The sequence below is a fragment of the Orcinus orca genome, chromosome 6, assembly GCF_937001465.1.
Source record: "Orcinus orca chromosome 6, mOrcOrc1.1, whole genome shotgun sequence".
Taxonomy (NCBI): Eukaryota; Metazoa; Chordata; class Mammalia; order Artiodactyla; family Delphinidae; genus Orcinus; species Orcinus orca.
Window position 1 is genome coordinate 7,053,695 of NC_064564.1, and position 20,166 is coordinate 7,073,860.

The 20,166-nt window shown below is 50.5% G+C and overlaps 1 protein-coding gene across 5 annotated transcripts in view; it reads right to left on the reverse strand.

The window, feature by feature from the left end:
• Positions 1-7,446: 7,446 nt before the first annotated feature.
• SH3RF1 (SH3 domain containing ring finger 1) overlaps positions 7,447-20,166 on the reverse strand; it is a 160,337-nt gene continuing 147,617 nt past the window's right edge. For all 5 annotated transcript variants that reach the window (XM_049711356.1, XM_033403550.2, XM_004278662.3 and 2 more), the window contains 2 exons: positions 17,383-17,687; positions 7,447-9,423 (listed from right to left, as the gene is read on the reverse strand). In XM_049711356.1, coding sequence (XP_049567313.1) covers positions 9,255-9,423; positions 17,383-17,687 — 474 coding nt within the window. In that variant the 3' untranslated portion in view covers positions 7,447-9,254. The remainder of the gene's footprint in view (positions 9,424-17,382; positions 17,688-20,166) is intronic.

A 20,166-nucleotide genomic window follows, 5' to 3' on the forward strand; every position in this document is an offset into this window, starting at 1 on the left:
TCAGGTGAACCCTTCCGCCGGCCTTTCCTGCCTTGCAGGCAGGCATCTGGCCCTGTGCTCACTACAAAGCACGCACGTACTGTGCAAGCCCTGGGTTTCCATCTCCCCACGGACGAGCTGCCTTGTGTCTGCCGCTGAGCCTTTGTGTTGCAGTCCTTCCCGTGTGCCCGCCTGTCCTGTGCTTTTTCCGAAATGTATTGGAAATTTCTCCATCTTCATCGCTCAGGCCCCATCACCTTTTTATCTAAAACGTACTCCCACCTTCCTCGCCTCGTCTCCTCCAAGCTTATGTCGGGTTTGTAATCTCTGCCGCAAAGTTAGTAGAGTGATGCGTTGTCTTCTAGTATTTCTTAGAATTTTCAGCTTGCATGTTTCTTTCTCCCCATCCAGACTGTGCTCTCCTTGAGGGCAGGGACAGTGTCTTACATCTCTTCCTCCCAATTATCCCCTCCTCCTGGTATCCTACTTGTTTTCCATGATCCCACATTTTATCTATTTTGCTTTTATCATTTTTTATTGTGTACATTTTTGTAAGCAATCCCCAAACTTTTGCAGGATAAAAAAACAATTTCTTCTGTATCTTTCATAATACCCATCGTTGTAGTAGCTAAACACAGGTGGTTTGTGAGAACCCACTCAACAAATATGGAGTTGATTTTGAAATATAGTAGGGCACGTGTATTAATCTCAGGCAACTAAAAAATGTATTTCAGCCCCTTAAGAATCTGAATTTAGGGGCTTCCCTGGTGGCGCAGTGGTTGAGAGTCCGCCTGCCAATGCAGGGGACACGGGTTCGTGCCCCGGTCCGGGAAGATCCCACATGCCGCAGAGCGGCTGGGCCCGTGAGCCATAGCCACTGGGCCTGCGCGTCCAGAGCCTGTGCTCCGCAACGGGAGAGGCCACAGCAGTAAGAGGCCCACGTACCGCAAAAAAAAAAAAAAAAAATCTGAATTTAAGTGGAATCATTTAGGCCTTTTTCCCCATTCTGATTCAGCTCTGCTGTTTTTCATTATATCCCAGTACTCTGATAATGACTTGATACAACTAAAACTGAAAAGACAGAAAAGGTAAAAACAATCAAACAAGAACAACAAAAAGCCTCAAAGGCTCTTCAGATGGGAGTTTAAAGAGGACAGCTGGTAGATCATTTCTATATGAGGACACGGGTGTATGGGACATTGTTCTACACACCAAGTTCCATGAGCCCAACACCCACACTGAGCAGTGGAAGGGCAGGGTAGGTAGAGACGCAGACACACAGAGAGGGCGATAGGACAGAAATCATACAAAACAGGATTTTTTTTTGAATTTTATTTTATTTATTTTTTATACAGCAGGTTCTTATTAGCTATCTATTTTATACATATTAGTGTATATAGGATCTTTTTTTTTAAGGAAAGAAAAAATGCATTCTCTGGCATAAGGAACAGGTCAGAAAAAAAGGCTAAGGCTCTGATTTTTAAAGTTTTGTGTCTGTTCTCTCACGCCTAAGCCACTGGGCAAGATCATTACAGCTCTGCTCGTGTGGTGCGTTTCCTTTGCGACGCCCTCTTCTTGGAAGCTTCACTCACTCCGGGGTGATTACAGGGGCCAAGTGATAAAAGGCCAGTCCTGCACATCTGTCTCAGTGGGTAAATAGATCACAGGCGGGATCATTTCAGCTTGGAGGGTAGAAACTCGAGCCCAGCTTTGATTTCTGCCACCATCGCCACATCACAGCAACCCCAGTTGCTGCCCCAGAGGAACCAGCAGCGAGGTTACATGTGGACACGGCCCCAGCGCCACGCGGCCAGAACGAAAGGGCGTGGCAGCTCCTCACCCTCCTGGCATCTCCTCCTGGACGGGATGGAGGGCTCGTCCTCACTCCACGGCCTCGCAGGTGCCTGTGCTGTGTGGACCCCACTGCTCGAGCACCATGGGGCCCACGTGATAGGGGAGGTGCTTTTAAGCACCGCGTCTGTTCAATTGTTCTCTGTGTCTGTCTTTATTTACTGGACATGGAGGGTTTCAACAGCCATGGTGGGCTTATGGAAATGGAGCAGTTAAAGCTGGTCGCTGATCCACAGAAAGGACTCGCAGACTTGGTGGTCCTGCTGCCTGTCATCTTGTAAAACCTCAGAAGGATCTGACCCCCAGACCCTCCCTCCCCCAAACCAGGGTTCTCCATCAGAATCAGGTCCCAGCAGAAAGCTCGCTACACGTGTGCAAGGGAGGGGAAGAAGCGTGGCTTACAAACGACGCTGAGCTCGCAGGTGTGGAGAAGGAGCTGGCAGCCGGGCCTCCGTCCTCGCTTTGCATCTGCCTTTACGGGCTTTACGGAACGTGCTCCTGGGATATCGCTGATAAGGAAATTGGCTTAACCCCAAAGGACGTTTTCGCTTTATGTCTCGTAGTGCCCTTGAGTGCTTAACAAAAGGGAAAAGGTAATTCTATCAAGCTTTCAGTTTTCACTGGCAGAAGGAATGGGCTCGCCAGGAATGGGATGAGAAGCACGGCCTTGCTCCCGGGGTTCATTTCACAGTGAGTTACAGGGCTCGAATTCTGCGTTTTCTCTCTATAAACCCCGACCCCAATCTGCTGAGAACATTCATTGGCTCACAGGAGGCAGAGCCCCTGACCATCACCTTGACAGCCCACGGAGCCACGTGTCCATCCTGCTGGCCCCTCGTGGACTCAGCATCACATCAAGACGCACTTGGAAGACATGGGCTGACCTCTGAAGACTCGCCTCTGCCTGGCCTCTGCCTGCAGAGAAGCGGCGTTCCCTCCACACAGCAAAGGCCTCAGGGAACCCCAATTCTCTTCGCGACTCCAATCTGTCACTTGGCCCAATTCTTCGCTGATGAGGGAAGAAGAAACCATTAAAGAGCAAAGAAGTAATCTCTACTGCTGAAGTTACGATGCCTTCACATATCTTGGGTGGGTTTCTAATTCTACTTTCCTTTTTTTATTTTTATTTTTTGGCCGTGCTGCACGGCATGCGGGATCTTAGTTCTCCGACCAAGTGTTGTCAAACCCACGCCCCCTGCACTGGAAGCGTGGAGTCTTAACCACTGGACTGCCAGGGAATTCCCTTGAGAGGGTTTCTAATATGATTTATCTTTAAATCATGGGCTGGTGCCCCTGAATGAGAAGCTGGACCCAGTATAGCACGTTTCTCCGTTTTTTGGGTGATCATCTAAAAACAGATTTTTATTCTCTTCAACTACACTATTACAGTAGCTATTGGCTACATGTGACTATTTCTGTTTAAACTTAAATTAATTAAAATGCACTCAGATTAGAGATTCAGTTCCTGGGTCACGACAGCCCCACGTGGCGAGTGGCCCCCGTACTGGACAGCACGGGTATGAGACATCCCATCACTCCCAGAGCAGATGCTCTGATGGACAGCGCTGCTCTAGAGAATAACCACTGATGCGTTTATTTCTCCCCTACGCTCACCTATATTCCGTATCTCAAACATTTACCAGCAATTCAGAGATAACTATACAGCCGCCTTTAGCCTCTTTCATCAACTAAGTCTTGTGAATTCAAGGTCAGCTGGTTGTGGCAGACTGATTTCCTTCCAAAGAGGGTTTTTCAGACACTCCACCTGCAGAGATGATGGAAGCCCCTGAAGGATGAACTAGAGAACCTGCAGAGAGAGCGAGCTGGAGGGACAGGGCCAGCAAAGACACTATGAATTTTACGTCTTACCTGCTTACCTGAGGAGGGCTTGGGGTTTTTTTTGTGTGTGTGTGTTTTTTTTTGCGGTACGCGGGCCTCTCACTGCTGTGGCCTCTCCCGTAGCGGAGCACAGGCTCCGGACGCGCAGGCTCAGCGGCCATGGATCACGGGCCCAGCTGCTCCGCGGCATGTGGGATCTTCCCGGACCGGGGCACGAACCCGCGTCCCCTGCATCGGCAGGCGGACTCTCAACCACTGCGCCACCAGGGAAGCCCCTACCCTGGGTTCTTGAAGACAATGTGCTCTGAATACTCAGCAGTGGTGGAAACATGGGATGGCCCTTCTCTTCCTAAACGACGTCATTTTTCCACCTGCCCCTGAACTCAGCAGTGATCATTCTCTCCAAAGTGGGTATCCCTTGCTCTCTCACTTAATTTCCAAGCTCTCATCTCCCTAAAACATTGTGGATGTCTGCTCCTCCCTTCCAAATCTGTGACCCCCACAGGTCGGGGCCTTAGGTCCTCTGTCTGTCCGAGGGGAGACTCAGACAGAGGAAGGAAGCTGGCACAGACCCGTCTTGCACGAGGAGATCAGTACCACGGCAGTTCCCTGCTCTCCTGCCAGAGACACTGCACCAAACACGACCTAAAAGCCGTGCTGTGTGCATCCTTCCCCGTCCTGACGTCCCCCTAAGCGGCAGCACACTCTACCTCATCTTCGTCCTTTACCTGTGCAGCTCAGAGATGCTCCAATCCGCATGTCATGGACTTCCCAGCAGGGATGCTTTTCATGGTTGTGTAGCTTCTGCTGCACAGATGTCACCAGAGCCCCACCGATGGACACTTAGGCTGTTGCCGGTATTTTGCTGTGATAAACAACACTGCAATGGATAAGGTACGGGCATTTTACACTTGATGAATAAGTGCCTCTGGAAGACAGATTCTTAGAATGGGTGAATGCATTTGCAATTTTGATATTTTCTAGAATGCTCTCTCTAGATGTTTTATCAAATCACGTTCTCATCAGTAAAATAAGTGCTCCTAATTTCTAATTTTTAAAATTTATTATTATTTCATTTATTTTCTTTTTTTTGGCTGCGTTGGGTCTTAGTTGTGGCACACAGGATCTTCGTTGAGGCACACGGGATCTTTCGTTGCGGCGAGTGGGCTTCTCTCTAGTTGCGGTGGGCAGGTTTTCTCTTCTCTAGTGGCGCACAGGCTGCGGGGCGTGTGGGCCCTGTAGTTTGCGGCATGCGGGCTCTCTCACTGAGGCGTGTGGGTTTAGTTGCCCTGCAGCATGTCGGATCTTAGTTCCCCAACCAGGAATCGAACCCATGTCCCCTGCATTGGAAGGCGGGTTCCCTTTCTAACTTTTTTTAAAGTTTCCAACTTTATAGGTGAAAAATATTTCACAGTTATTAAGAGCATCTACATTAGAAATATGGTAGAACACCTTTTAATATATTGGCATTTCTTTTTTGAGGAACTGCCAGTTAATACTGGCATCAGGTTGGTGTGGGTGAGAGAGCAGACTACAGTCAAGGGGTTTATTCTCACACAGATCATGTCTGGAGACGAGTAGTTCAGGCTGCCACGAAGGCTGCAAGGTTATCAGGGTCTCAAGCTCCTCGTTTCTTTCCCCCCATCATATTAAAATGTGGCTTGGGTCTTAAAGGTCACCTAGGCTCAAGATAGCTGCTGGAGTACCAGCTAACGTGTCTACACTGCAGGCTACAAGAAGGAAAAAGAAAACGGCCACACAAAGAAAACAGCCACAGGGTGTGTGCCTCCTCCCTTTTAAGAAGCCTCACAGAAGCCCCCTTTGACATTTAGCTTCTGTTTCAGCAACAACTCAGTAACGTGGCTGTGTCTGAAGGAAACTGGAAAATGGGGCTTTTTAACTGAGGGCGTTGCCCGGGAATCAGTTAATAAGGGAGAAGAGGGCACTGGGTATTGGGAGGGCACTGGCAGTTTCTGTCCCATATTCTTGGTCAGTTTTACTTTTGGATTTTCATTCTTACTCTTATTGAGTCCCAGGAGCTCTTTATATATGAAGGAGATTCTCCTTGCCTGTCACAGGAGTTACAAAAATTTTTTCTATTATTTTCTTTTGACTTTGATTAAGGTCTTTTGTCACATAGGTATTTTTTCTGTATTTGAAGGTATCCATGTTTTCTTTTTTATGGCTTCTGGTTTTTGAGTCACATATAGGAAGGTCTCTCCTGGTTCCTTCTGGGACTTTTACAAAGGTCTCATACCCGGAAAGGTTCAACTCAAGGTCAAAGCCTTCTGGAACCGAATTTCCTCTCTACGTTGTGGGCCATAGCAGTGGCAGCTGGCTCACTGACCACTCTGCTACCTCTGGAGACTTAAGGACATCACTCAAGTAGTCTGACCTGTAACCATAGTATGGTGACTTGAAGACCACTGCCACATGCAGGTCTTTCCATCAAGGTTCCCGGGGTCTGGGTGGCTGCAGAGCAATAAGAATTTGCATTCAGTGAGATTAAGGTGCTGTTTAGGATGGAAATTTAAATAGCCAAGCCAGAAAGTTATTACAAGTTATTAACAGAAAGACAAGAGAAATGAGAGAAACATTCCTCTGTAAAAGAGCGAGGGTATTTTAAGGCATTCATAGTTCATACAGGCCACCCCAACAGTTCCTTCTGGTCTCTGGTGAGAATCACTTACCACCAAGAACAGAGCCAGGCGTTCACAGGAGTCAGGGAAGGGCGAGCCTGTGCTCAGCTGGACACGGCGAGTCTTGTGTGACACCCCCTCTGTTACTGCGGTTGGTTGGCATATTCTTTTTCTTGGAAAAAAGCAATTCAAATAGGATGCTACCTCGATAAGAACATAGCTTAACTGGTTCAAAACAGTTTTTGAAAATTTCACATGGATACACACAACAAAGTTGTACAACTCAGTCTAACCTCTACTAAAAGCGCTTTCCAAACTTGAATCCTAATGTGTAGAGCTCTGGATTGAAATGTTCACCTGAGCTTCTCTGGAGGCATGAAAACACTGTCCTGTTCTCATTAGGAATAGAAAATTACATGCACCGCAGTTGGAAACACCACCTTAACTTGTTCTTTCTAAATCTGATTAGACACAGCAAAGGCTCGTGCATACACCCCAGGAGAGTGTAGTGAAATATCTGAAAGCAGAGGTGAAAATAGTGCACGTGTTAAAATAGCGCTTTTCACAGGGGGAAACTAAATGATCACCGACTTGCCCAGGTGGTTACAAAGGTAGCTTTCGGCAAAAGCTCTCATACAACCTACAATTCCTGATTCTTAATTCTGACAATTTGATAGCAACTAAAAGTTAAATTAGGAAAATACTTTTTTAACCCGATAGACGCAATCTTTTTAAACTTACGACTTGCTGGCTTTCCGTGGGGGTTAAAATCACAGCGAGTGTGAAGATGATGGGCCCACGCCTTGCGAGACCTGCAGGCTACGGCACGGCTGGTTTAGGTCTGGTACTCCCTTCTGTGGCCAAGAAGAAACTTCCAGAGTCACCGGACGGTTTAGCCACCGTGAAGGGGGAAAGCAGTGCAGCCCCTGGTTGAGACTCCACACGCTCTCTTTTAAGACTGTAAACTCTCTGGGGAAACCTTAATAAATAAGGTTTGTTGGCTGGAGAGGTAAACTGTGGATTATTGTAGATGCCATCTGTCTGAGGAACATGCAAAGAATTTTTATGCCATAGAAACTATGCCATGTTTAAAACAAAAAAAGAAAAACTTTAAGGATGGACACAATGGATGCATAAAGGCTGAACATCAAATTTTAATCTTGAACCTTTTCTCCAGTCTTCAAATTATTAACATGAAAAGGAACAATAAATTGCAATTTTATCATTACCTTAATCGCCGTGTAACAAGCCCTTGTTACAAAATCTCCATCTACAGTGCCCAAAAAACCAACAGAAAACCCATACATTATATTATCTAAGTGATCTATTAACAGATGAAATTTTAACCAACTTCATACCAGGAAACTATTAACAGAGGTACTTCAATCACATAGCTTAAAATATGGAGAAAAGACAGGTAAAAAAATGATCTTATCCTGGAGTAGTAGTCTTCTTACTTTTTAAAATTTTTATAAAATACACTAATTTCCCAAAATAAAGAATATTATGACACATTGGTGTCAACTTACACAGATGAAAGCTGATGGCAGCTTTGTTTCTAGCTAAATTTCATTTCACCAAAACTTTATATATTACATGAATATCCCAGTAAAGTATTTTTTAAAAAAATTCAATACACAGGAACATAATATACAGTGTCTTATAAAAACAAATGGTTAATTTAGGAATGATTTCGTTTCAACCATGTAATGGATCTCTTTAAGACCATGAAGCCGCTAGCTACTGCGAGAAGACAGCGCAGGCCATGTTTTGATTCCCCAGCTGCAATTCTTAAAAGTAAAAAATGAAAAAGGCTTTTGCGTCTGCTTTTTCATGAGAAAACTGTGGCCACGGTCTCTGACATCGCCAAGCCCAATTCCCTGGTTCTGTTTGGAGGGCGGCCCTGACCCAGGCTGCGGGGCCCGACAGGGTGAAGGTGGGCTGTCAGGGCGGGGCTGCAGGATGCGGGCTCCGCCCACCTGCACCCACCACCCTGCAAGGGGGGCGCCGCCCTGAGGCCCCGCCTGCAGCCACCTGGAGGGACAGGGAGCCCGGGTCACAGCCGGAGAGGGCCTCGTTTGGGGCAGAGGAGGGGCTGCCCAGTCCAGCCCAGGCGCGTGGGCATCACCCGTGGCCTCTGTGCGGGGGGTCCACCACCCTCGGGGGCGGGGGTGTGGGAAGCGCCACACGGACGCCTGGGCCGCCTCGCAGGGTCCCTCCTGCATGACTGCACAGGCAGGTCCCCAGGGTGACAGCGCGATGACATTCAGAGCCATCCTCAGACAGCTGGCAACCTCGGTTCTTCAACTTCCAGCCACCGAGCTGAGCTGCTCCGTTATGAAACTAAATCTATTTCTGAACACATGCTGTCCAAGGGCTGTGCTTTATTCTTCCTTATTCTAGGGAATCAGAGACCTTCAAGGTTAAACTGAGGACCAGGTCTTGGGAGTGATTCCCGACCCCAACCAGAGAGAGAGGCTCCTGCCTCGCTACCCCGGGGTCCCTCAGCAACACAGACTCACTTGCGTGTCCTGGTTTCCCAAAGAGACAACCAAACCCGAGAACGGGCATCTCTGACTCAAAGAAGCCAAGGTGAAGCCCGGGGGGGCAGGGGCTGCCTCTGCGTCAAGGACACGCTTTTGCTCCCGACAGGGGATCCTCCAGCTTCTCCTTGGCTATCATTTCATAAATTAATAATTTCTTAAAATCATAATCCAAAGAATTTATCTATTACAAGAAAAATTCAAGTTTAAAAAAGCAAATAAATTAGTTAAGCCTTGTAAACAGGTGTCTGTCTCAGCTAGATATCTCTTTAGGAAAGGTTCCTCTGTGGAGTGAATCGGACAGGACCAGGCACACGGCACGCACCCTGGTCCTGCCGCCCCGGGGCCCTGTGGGCCTTGTGACGGATGCCGTGATAGGCCAGGTCCAGCCCCCGGCGGCTCCTCAGATGTTTTCCACGAAGCTCCCGGGGAAGAGGCCCGTCTTCCCGTTCCGCTGCAGCGTGCCCTTGAACCAGCCGTCCTCCCGCTTCCTGTGCACAAACACGATGTCGCCCTCCTTGAGTTCCAGTTCTGCCTCACTCTGCGGGGGGTAGGAAACCACCACCCGGTGCCTGCAAGAGAGGGGGGGAGTGAGGGAGAAAGAGATGGAGCGGGGAAGAGAGATGGGGGGGAGAGAGAGATGGGAGGAGATGGGGGGGAGAGAGAGAGAGAGATGGGGGGGGAGATGGGGGAGAAAGAGAGAGATGGGGGAGAGAGAGGAGAAGGAGGGAGGGGAAGCAAGGAGGAGTGGGGGGAGAGACAGAGTGGGCTTAGTCACAGCTGCTCAGAGTTGAGCAAAGCCAGTGCACACGCCTGAGACGCTGACAGAACAGGACGGAGCACAAGTCTGCCTATAATGTTGGTAAAATGACTCAAAATGCCACCATCCCCTGTTGAGTAGAGACTTGGCATGAACAATGTTTGGATGTGCATAATGGTCCACAACTGACCAGGGGCTGATTGAGGAAATCCTGCCCTAAACACCCCAATTCTCCCTGGGGCAGGTTGTCCCAAGGTCCACACAGGGAGGGGAGGACGGAGACCACCAGTTCAATCCACCACCACCAGCAAGGAGGCCGGCATTCAGAACTCAGTTGGTCTGACATCTGTGTCTGTTTCTCCACTGGTTCTCAACTCAGGTATCAGTGGAAAAATATGTAGTTATTACGGAAAGATTCCAGAAGCCTTGCTGGTTTAAGGTCATCTACCCCCTGCTTCCATGCTTCTTCGTATCCTTCTGCAAAATTATGGTTAAGAGCCAGGGAAGCCAGAGGGAGGTGAGCTGTTTTTCACAGTCTGTGTGGTCTCCGCCCACCTGTGTGACCCACAGAATCCTGTGAAAATGACGGTCTCTGGTCCTGAGGTGAGGTCCTAACGGGCGTGCGGCTCCCACCCCGCTGTCTCCCGGGAAACCAGTCCCACACTGTCAGCTGACTCATCACCCTGTGGACAGGACCACACGCCGGGTAACAGACGTCTCTTCCCATAAGCCAGCGGGACCACCTTGAAAGGGGTCTTCCAGCCCCAGTCAAACCTTTACACAACTGCAGCTCAGGCTGCCATCTGGACACTCATCCTAACACACAGCCTAAGCCAGAATCACCCAGGTAAGCTACCCCCAAATTCTCAACCCACAGCACTATGAAATAATACGTATTTACAGTTATTCTAAGCCACTGAGTTTTGGGGGTGATGTGTTACACAGCAAAGGATAACTAATCATCTCTCCCTGTCTCACGCTAATTAGTCAGTCTTCAGCTACAAAAGTGGTTGGGTTTCTACTCTCCTTTGGGTCTCAACGTCAGAAAATGAATTTAGAGCCTCACAGGAATTACTCTTAACGGCAAGTAGAGAACGTCATGGGTGAAGAGTTGGTCATCAGAACCGATTCTACAGAACTGCCCTAAACTCATGAAAGCCATCTGAGCCCGGTCCTTTTGGAAGATTGCTAGTTTCACCAGCCTCCATTCCATAAAACCCAGAATCCACTCATGTTAAGACCTGAGGAAGAGCCCCAGGCTATGACTCTATTAAAAAAAGGCATCTCTGCAAAGGCCCAGGGGCCACCCACACCAATTCCGAGCAACCCTGGGCTCGGGAGCCAAACCATCCTCCAGGGTCTGGAGCAGAAGCGTGGCACGGAGGCTGCCCGATCATCTCCAAGAAAGGTGCAGAGAACTGCAACGTGAGTACCGACAGGCTTCAGTCAAGCTTGGAGGAGGTGGGGGAGGCCTGGCCCCGTGGGAGAAGTGGGCCTGGGGTCCACGCAGCCTTTGGGGCCCCTCGGAGCAGCCTCACCGTGGGCGGCCATCTCCGCTTGGGCCTCGGGGTTCTCATCTGTGAACTAGGGCCGCAGGGGCCAGAGCAGGTGGCATCAGGTGATGCGTGGAGAACACAGGTGGGACGCACCCAGCATGGTGTCTGTCACAGAGCTGACACCCCAAGTGCCAGCCCGCAGCACGATCGTGGGGCTCCGGCTAGGGCGGGCGGGGGCCTGGTGCTGCAAGGAGGCGACCGACAGCCGCCTCTACCCAGGAACGACTCAGACCACACCCTGAAGGAGAACGTCCTGACAACACACTGACAAACTTTAGAACGGCAGAGTTAGGGCTCTGGAACCCCTTCTCTGACAGCTTCCCACTGTGGACTAACCTGAAGGAAGGAATCCTGATGAGAAGACTTCTCAACTCTGATGCCAACAGGCTGAAGATCCACGTGAAAGCTCATGCCGCCGGGACTTCCCTGGCGGCCCAGCGGTTAAGACTCTGCCCTTCCAGGGCAGGGGACGCGGGTTCGATCCCTGGTCGGGGAACTAAGATCCCACGTGCCGTGGAGCAACTAAGCCCGCGTGCCACAACTACTGAGTTTGTGTGCTCTGGAGCTCTGGAACCCGCGCACCACAGCGAGAGAGGAGCCTGCACGACACAACGAAGAGCTCGTGTGCCGCAACTAAGACCCGATGCAGCCAAATAAATAAATATTTTAAAAAAATTTTTTAAAAATCCAAGCTGCCACTTGGGGCAAGTTGAAATTTGAGCAAAGCTTTATAATTATGGAAAGAAGCGTACAAGTGACTCAAATCATATTCACAGTAGCTCTCTGATGAAATGTATCCCCACCGGTCCTCTGCCAGCTGCCTTGCAGGTGAAATGGAACAAAAACATTTCTTGAAAAAAGTGAATAGTTCTATATTTGCATTTTAAAAACGGTACTAAACCAATTTTGTCAAACATTTCCTGAACTAGAATCGCTGCTAGACTAAGACCACGATCTTCCTGCCAAGCCCCCAGGGCAGTGGATTTTCACCGCTAAGGGACGGGCCTCCAGGGCTGATATGAGTGGGAACTGCGACCTCGGGGTGTAGGGAGACCAGCCGGTGCAGCGGAGACTCTGCTCAGACGCTGGATGTGCCTCGAGGGTGTCTGCACCCGGTTTCCAATGCAGCCGCTCAAGGCCAACAATGGGCCCAGCCGGCCACCGTCTCAGGTGTGGAGGAGCTTTGCCAAGTGGACGTTCAGCAACCCCCGGCAGATGAGAGCACAGCCGTCGGGCCCCCGGATGATGCTCGGCTGGATCTGAGCAGGGACGCTGGGCAGCCCTGAGCCTCAGGGGCCACACTTCTTTCCCGTGGCCGCCGCGGGACCTGGGTCCACCTGCAAGTCTGCACTCCGGCCACGCCGCTGCGTCCCCTCCCACCTGACCAAACAGCCTGCCTGTTCTCCCGCCTCAAACCTCCTCCCGTCCCCATTCCATTTTGCAAAGAAGTAAAATACTAACTTTAACTGCCAGCTCTATTTGTAGCTATTTCTGGCTCAAAACTCCTTTCGGCTTCCCAGCGCCTCTCAGGTTATTCCTCAGCCTGGTGTGTGAAGCTCTCAGTGACCGGCCTCAGTCTCTCTTTATAGCTACAGATACTATTATCCCCACAAATGTGCCAAGCACGCTTCCACACGGGGACACTCCCCCAGGCGTGGCCTCTCTCCCCACCCCATGTCTTGGCTCATGTGGTCCCCTGGGGACTCTCTCAGACAACCTCCACGCCCGCCCACGCCTGACAGGCCTCTCAAAGCCTGGCTCCCACCTGCCCCGCGGCTGCAGGTAACTTCACACCTGATCAGATTCCAGAAGCCTCGGCACTTCGCACAGTCTACACTGCATCTCCGCCAGCTGCATCCCGGCCTCATGCATTCGGCCAAAACATGAGCTGCTTCAGGGGCGAAGTGATGGTAAACTCACTGTATACACCTCATACCACCGAACACAGTACATACACATGGTCGTTCTTTTTTTTTGTGGTACGCGGGCCTCTCACTGCTGTAGCCTCTCCCGTTGCGGAGCACAGGCTCCGGACACGCAGGCTCAGCGGCCATGGCTCACGGGCCCAGCCGCTCCGCGGCATGTGGGATCTTCCCGGACCGGGGCACGAACCCGCGTCCCCTGCATCGGCAGGCGGACTCTCAACCACTGCGCCACCAGGGAAGCCCCATATGGTCATTCTTAATAAGCATGCCGAATGACAAAAATAAAAGTCCTGATCGTATAGGAAAACTACTTTTTAAATGGACAAAGCTCCTCAAACAGGAATGAAATTCTGACATTCACAGGTTACAACGTGGATGAACCTTAAAAACATTATGCTAAGTGAAATAAGCCGCAGCCAAAAGAACAAATATACGATTTCACTTACGAGGTTTGCAGAACAAACTCATACAGTCAGAAAGTAGAATGGGGGCTGTCAGGGGCCGAGAGAGGAGGGAACGGGGAGTTAGTGTGGAATGGGATGATGGACAGTGGTGATCGTCCTACAACAATGTGAATGTACTTAATGCTACTGAATTGTACACTTGGAAAAAATGGTAAAAATGGTATTTGATCACAATTTAAAAATTAAGATAAGTGAATTTAAAACTTAATGGAAAGATGAAAGAAAGCAAAGAAAAAGGAAGGAAGGAAGGAAGGAAGGGAGGGTGGAACGGAGGAAGGGAAAGGGAGAGAGAGAGAGAGAGAGAGAGAGAGAGAGAGAGAAAGCAAGAAAGGAAAGCGAGAAAGAGGAAAAACCACCCAAACCTGCACAGTGCTTGGCTGCTGGGACGCATCTCCTGCCCCCTCTGGACAGAGCCCTGGGGTCACTGCGGGACGTACAGAGTGGCTCACAGACCTGGCCCTGAATAGGCCTCGGCCTCTTGGTGGCTGTGTGACACTAAATGAATTTTTGGTGATAATGACCAGGGTGGAATTTGAGAAAAGACACTTGTTGTATAAAGAAGCTTCGCTGACATCCCAAGGGCAGTCCTCCCGCTCTGGGCTAAGGTATCTGGCTTCTGACTAGATGAGCACTTGCAGTCTTTTATTAGCACGAATTTTCTATTTCCTTAATTTTTCTGGTCTCTCTCATGTTCTCTGTAGTTGGTGCATTTTTGTTTCTAACCTCTCCTGGTTTAGCCCAAATTGCACCCCGTGACTCTGGGAAGCACCCTGTCCAGCTCCCTGGCCTGGGGGTGCCCTTCACTGCTTTCTGCCAGTTGCGACAGCAAACTGCTCTCCAATTAAGTACTTCACTGGCAAAACTAAACTCACTCGCTTTGTAGTTTGCTTGAAGTCCGAGTGAATTATGTCCATTGCTTCACCCAGTGGATTCACTGTCACGGGCTCAAATTAATCATGCTGTTTAAGCCCGACTGCCTTTCTGTAAATCTCTCTCTACCCAATCTGTATGTTTCTAAGCATTCTAGCAAAATCCCTCATCAAAGATCAGAGGTTCTTTGCCAATTCAGCAGATGGGCTTATAGGTATGTGGTTTTATCAGTTTAATTCCTAAACTTAAAAATATACAGAGATGACCTGCTGTGTCTCCTTAAGCCCTTTATCTGTAATTTTGTTTTTTAGTAGGAAAAAAAACTGTCACACGCCCTTTCTTTTATTTGCCATCCCTTCTGAAATATTTTATTTCTGCTTTCTCTTTGCAATTTCCTAATTATATTTTTCCCAGTCCCTCCAAAAGAGAGCCTAAAACATCTGTTCTGTTATTTCCACTGTCATCGATTCTATTCTGCCTCCAGGATATAACATTTCTTGCTTGTTTTCTTCAGTCTCTCCAACAAACACTAAAGAATCCTTTTGTTCCTCAGAGAACAGTCTCAGCTGACACCAAGATCTGTCAACACACCTCCAGGCTCCTCCTTCCTTATTGTGAGATGCTTATGTCTTTCTCTCCTGAGAACGCTTCTTCCGCCTGACAGCACTGGGCACCCTGGTCCCATTCTTTCATTTGAGATTTATGGGGCAGGGTCATGGTTTGAGAGGAAATTTTATTCCTGTTCTCATTCTCATCTGTAGATGAATCCTATCTCATACTGGACTGATGTTAGACACTGAAAAATATTTCAGTGAAATTCTACCAGGAAAAATTCTACCAAAAGAACCTCAGGCTTCTGCGCTTTGTGGGGGCTGGAGTCGTGAGTTTTAGATTGTGAATCGAGGACTCTGAGATCATGAAATGCTTCCTGAATTAGACTAATGTGACAGTTAATCTTCCCTGCATTTTTAGCACGAAGTACTTTTTATGATGTTGAAAGTTCTGAAATACTGAAACAGGCAATCCCTAAATGATGTCCTCGGTAGCTTCTGAGTAACCAAAAAATTTCATTCCCAGTGGACAACAGGATAATAGACTGTTTTCCTCTTCTGCTTGTTTCCGCACATTTTTCCTGTTGTTTTTATAGTCAGGCAGAGCTAAGAATCCAAGTCAGATTCATAACATCAGCCGCGCTGTATGAACGCAGAAGGGCTGGGAGAAGTCGGTCAGGCTGGCTATTACATTCAATATTCCAGTGAACACATGGATTATAAAAATATAAACGCGGGGCAGACATTCTCTCCCAAGAGCACTTTCCCACTTGTAAAGATGGAAATGGTGCTATACAACACCCGGAAGAGGATTCCAGCACACCGTGCCCCCTCCGTCCCACCAGTAAATCCTCTCCGCTCCCTGTCTGAGGGGCAGCCTGCTGCTGAACCGCTGTCACCTGCCTGCACCGGCGGCCCCTCCTTTGCAGATGCTCTGGACAGCAGGAGCCTGCTGTGAGCAAGGAGCTCCTTGGAGAGGAAGGAGCTGGGATGCAGAAGCTCACAGACGGGGCACATGTGGCATCTGGAAAGGAACGTGTGCTCGGGGAAGTAAAGTGTCCCTTGGAACAGTCACGCCGCCACCACAAATGACAGGGGAGGGGAGAGGCTCAGGGGGAAACTGCACATCAGTGCCTGAGACTGAAAGAAAGAAAGCAAGCTGCCGGATTGGCACACAGGTGCGATCCCTGGAAAGCAGAGAAACACCGCAGAGAAGAGCGAGACTCTCGGAATAAACGATGACGTGAATTTGGGGCAGGATTTCAAAGCTTTACTGAGAGCCCAACAGATGAGGGGAAAGACACAACGATTATATTGGCGGGACAGAAACACTTTTTAGGGTGACGTCTCATTTCATAACTGGTTTCATAAGGGTCAGAAATACATGAAGTTATTTCACTTCCCCGTAAAAGTACACAGTAAATTGTGTACCTTGTACTCAAGGCGCGTAGATTGTTTGACGAATTCTTTCCCAGGTTATTTTTGAGTAATAAAGTAGGCCCCCCCCAAGTCGTCTGAATGAAAGCCTCAGATTTTGGTGGGTACAAGTGTCCACCTGAAATAGAGTTAAGGTGAATTTAAGTCATTTGAAAGTGTAACACTTTCTAGTAGTTTTTGAATGAGTAACAGAAAATGCTGCCCCAAAGGCAACACCTCCACAAACTAGAAATTTGCTTTATTTATGAGATGCAGGGACAAAGGGAATAAAGCTTACAGAGACAGACAGCACCTTTTAAAGCACGTATTTATATATTTCTGCATTATGAGAAAACAGTCCCCTATTTTTAGTGTACTGTGCCGTGTTTCTAATTCATACGATCCTAGTAGGTTTTTGTCTTTACTCGATTTTCTCTCCTAATGCGCCCCTAAGAGCCCCAGCAGTGGAATCAGAAAGGGTGGCTCCCGTGTGTAAATTACGGTGACTCAGGGCCACAGTCACGGAACGGGGCTCGTCGTCCTGCGGGTATCGGAACCCAGTCAGCGGGTCAGGAGGGGGTCAGGCGGGGGTCAGGCGGGGAGAACTCGGCCGCCCTCTGGCTCAGGAAGCATCCAAAGTGAGTGGGCAGATGCTCCAGGTGCTTCACAACTAGCAGGTCGTGACGTGAACCTCTGATGAAAATGCCAAACGTGAAATGAGGGCGGAGGGCTGGCCCTGAACGAGGAACGAGAAGGAGTGGCAGCAGGGCGGCAGTGACCCACAGCCCCGTCGGGGACAGTGCTGGAGACACGGACGGAAAGGGGGTCACAGCCCCACGGGGCGAGAACACAGAGCGAACAGCAGAGGGGGAGCCCGTCACCCCAGGGGGGCCAGGCTGGCCGTCACCACGGACCCAGTGAAGGAGATGTGAGGCCCCTCGGACGCCACAGACCTGCCGGCTCCCCGGCAGCCGTGACCATGGACTCACCTTTCACAGACCGCAGGCCTCGCGTCACCGGCCGCCGGGCCCAGGGACGAGCAGGGCTGCCGCGGCGGTGGGGCCACCGGGGCCGAGTCCAGGGAGCAGGTCCGGCGCTGCGGGCCGGGGGCAGGGGCCGGGGCCGGGGTGTCGGCATCACAGGGCCCGGGGCAGGCGCAGGGGGCGCCAGGGGCCCCGGGCAGCAGCTCAGCCCCCGGCTCGACGTCCAGGGTGGGCGAGGCCGGCGGCGACCCCCGCGGCTTGCGCTTGGTGGAGGCCCCGGAGAGCAGCTTCAACAGCCCCTTTCTCTCTTTCTAGAAAAAAGAAAAAAGCACGAGAGTCGAAGACATGGTTCTGTTGCTGCAGTTTCAAGTTCTGATGTGAGCTTTCGAGGGGCGCCTGTGGGTGTCTGGGGACTCTCGGTCTGGATCCCAGGGGCCGTGTGTTCACCTGCCCTTGGCCTCCCCCGCACCTGCCTGGGCATTTTCCCTAGTTCTGGACATTCCACTGCTCATCGGCATCCTCCACGGAGGAGGTAAGACAAGCAGAGAAAAATGATGTGAAACCCAAATCCCACCTATTCACCTCTCAGGCTTGGTGAAGGCAAAGCAGCACTTTAGGACAAAATGGAAATTTCAGATTATGGCTTTAATTTCCTGAAATTCTGCCTACCCTAGCTCTAATTCTTGTGTGCTGAATTAGCATAAACCTGCTCCCATTTCTACAGCCACAGACCTGACGCTTATCATTTATAGGGGTGATGTCTGTTTTTTTTGGTCCGTGCCGCGCGGCACGCGGGATCTTATTTCCCCAACTAGGGATCGAACTCGCGCCCCCTGCAGTGGAAGTGCGGAGTCTTAACCACCGGGCCACCAGGGAAGTCCATGGAGGGGATGGGTGACGTTTTGATCAAAGTGTTCACTTGTCACCACCTTGATGAAATTAAACAAACCAATAATAACAGAAGTCAAACCATTTCTATTGCGCAAGTACTTCCTTGATCAAAAAACCAAAAACAAACTCCACAGAATTAGAAAAAAGCGCTTCAGTATAATAAAAACCATTGTTATGTCTCTTTGTTGCAAGCAACCATACAAGTAAGAATTTTTCCTAACCGTCTCACAGAAGCCACCTCGTGGCTCGACAGCTTTGCTCTGCTAGGAAACCAGAGAGAGGGCTGGCTCTCCTCCGTGCCCAGACCCCAAGCGTCCGTGTTCTTCTGATGCCCAAGTACAGGTTAACCATCATCACTTTAAATTGTTTTACTAAGATGTCAACTACACCATCAGGTCCTCTGACTCAAAACATGGCCTGAGAATAAAACACTTCAGAGAAATGATTCTTTAGAACATTCTCCAGGCAAGCTGGGATTATTAAGGTCCACTAACAGGGAAGCAGAATTATGAGGGGCCCTTAAGGAGACAGAACACTGAGGAATTTTTCCTGAACACTGATTAGTTCAGACTCAGTAGAAGTCCCTTAGGGGGAGGCATAATAACACAGTTTCATTAGAGGCAGGCTGGCAGAAAGAGGAAGAAACAAAAGTAATCATGTATCAGATGAACAAGTGTCCCAGGGGGTCTGCACCCCCAGGCCCCATTTAGCTATCGCTACCCACAGCACCTGTAACCCCCGGGGCAGGAATGAAGTGGGGAGGGGCAGGCTGTGCTGGACCATTTCTGTTTGTCGGAGGCTCAGGCTGCAGAGCTGGCGCATCAGCCCCCCAACCCTTCCCCTCCCTCCTGAAGAAGGTTCTCTTGCATCTTTAGTCAGGCCGGGCCTCAGCCACACCTCTCTGGCTTCTGCTTCACCCCTTCACCTTCCGTAGGGCCGTGTGTGCACTGCAGTGAACGGTCCCACATTCCTTGGCCAGGTACCCGAGCCTGCATGTCCTACGGCGCCAGTGCCGAGAGCAGGACACAGATGAGCTGGCAGAGGACGGGGGATGGGAAGCAAGCTGGCCGGACCCAGGGCTGAGGAAGGAGGAGAGGACAGTCTGCACTCCACAGGGCAATGGTGATTCCATCTACACGGCAGCCTGTGAGGGGGAAGGACACACCTGCTGGCACATCTGCCCCTCCTCTGAGGGAGCCTGGGGTCTCGGGGCTGATACGTGAGCTGGGAAGAACGTCCAGCCTTGCAGGTCCTCAGCGGTTCCCGCTGGGACATAAGGAGGCACACGAGAGCCCCGGGGCCCCACAGGTCTACTGAGAACACAGTCCGGTGATAAACTCAGTCTCAGGAAACCACGGCTAAAGACTCTTCCTAAAAGCTCAGTCCTCATGGCAGGAAAACAGTTAACTGGGGAACAGCCTCGAAAGTGATTAAGAAGAAAGATGACTCTGTTCCTCTAAAGGGTCACACACATGAAGTGCCGCTCCAGTGACTTCCAGGGGATGTGTGGGGATGGGCTGGGGGATGGGGTGCGGATGGGGGTGGGGATGAGGGAGGGGGAGGGGATGGGGTGGGGATGGAGGTGGGGGTGCGGATGGGGTGGGGGTGGGGAGGGGATGGGGGTGCGGATGGGGGTGGGGAGGGGGGAGGGGATGGGGTGGGGTGGGGATGGAGGTGGGGTGAGGATGGGGGTGGGGTGGGGTGCGGATGGGGTGGGGGTGGGGAGGGGATGGGGATGGGGGAGGGGGTGGGGATGGAGGTGGGGTGGGGATGGAGGTGGGGTGGGGATGGAGGTGGGGGTGCGGATGGGGGTGGGGGTGGGGATGGGGATGGGGGAGGGGATGGGGTGGGGTGGGGCTGGGGCTGGGGAGGGGGTGGGAGTGGGGATGGGGTGGGGGT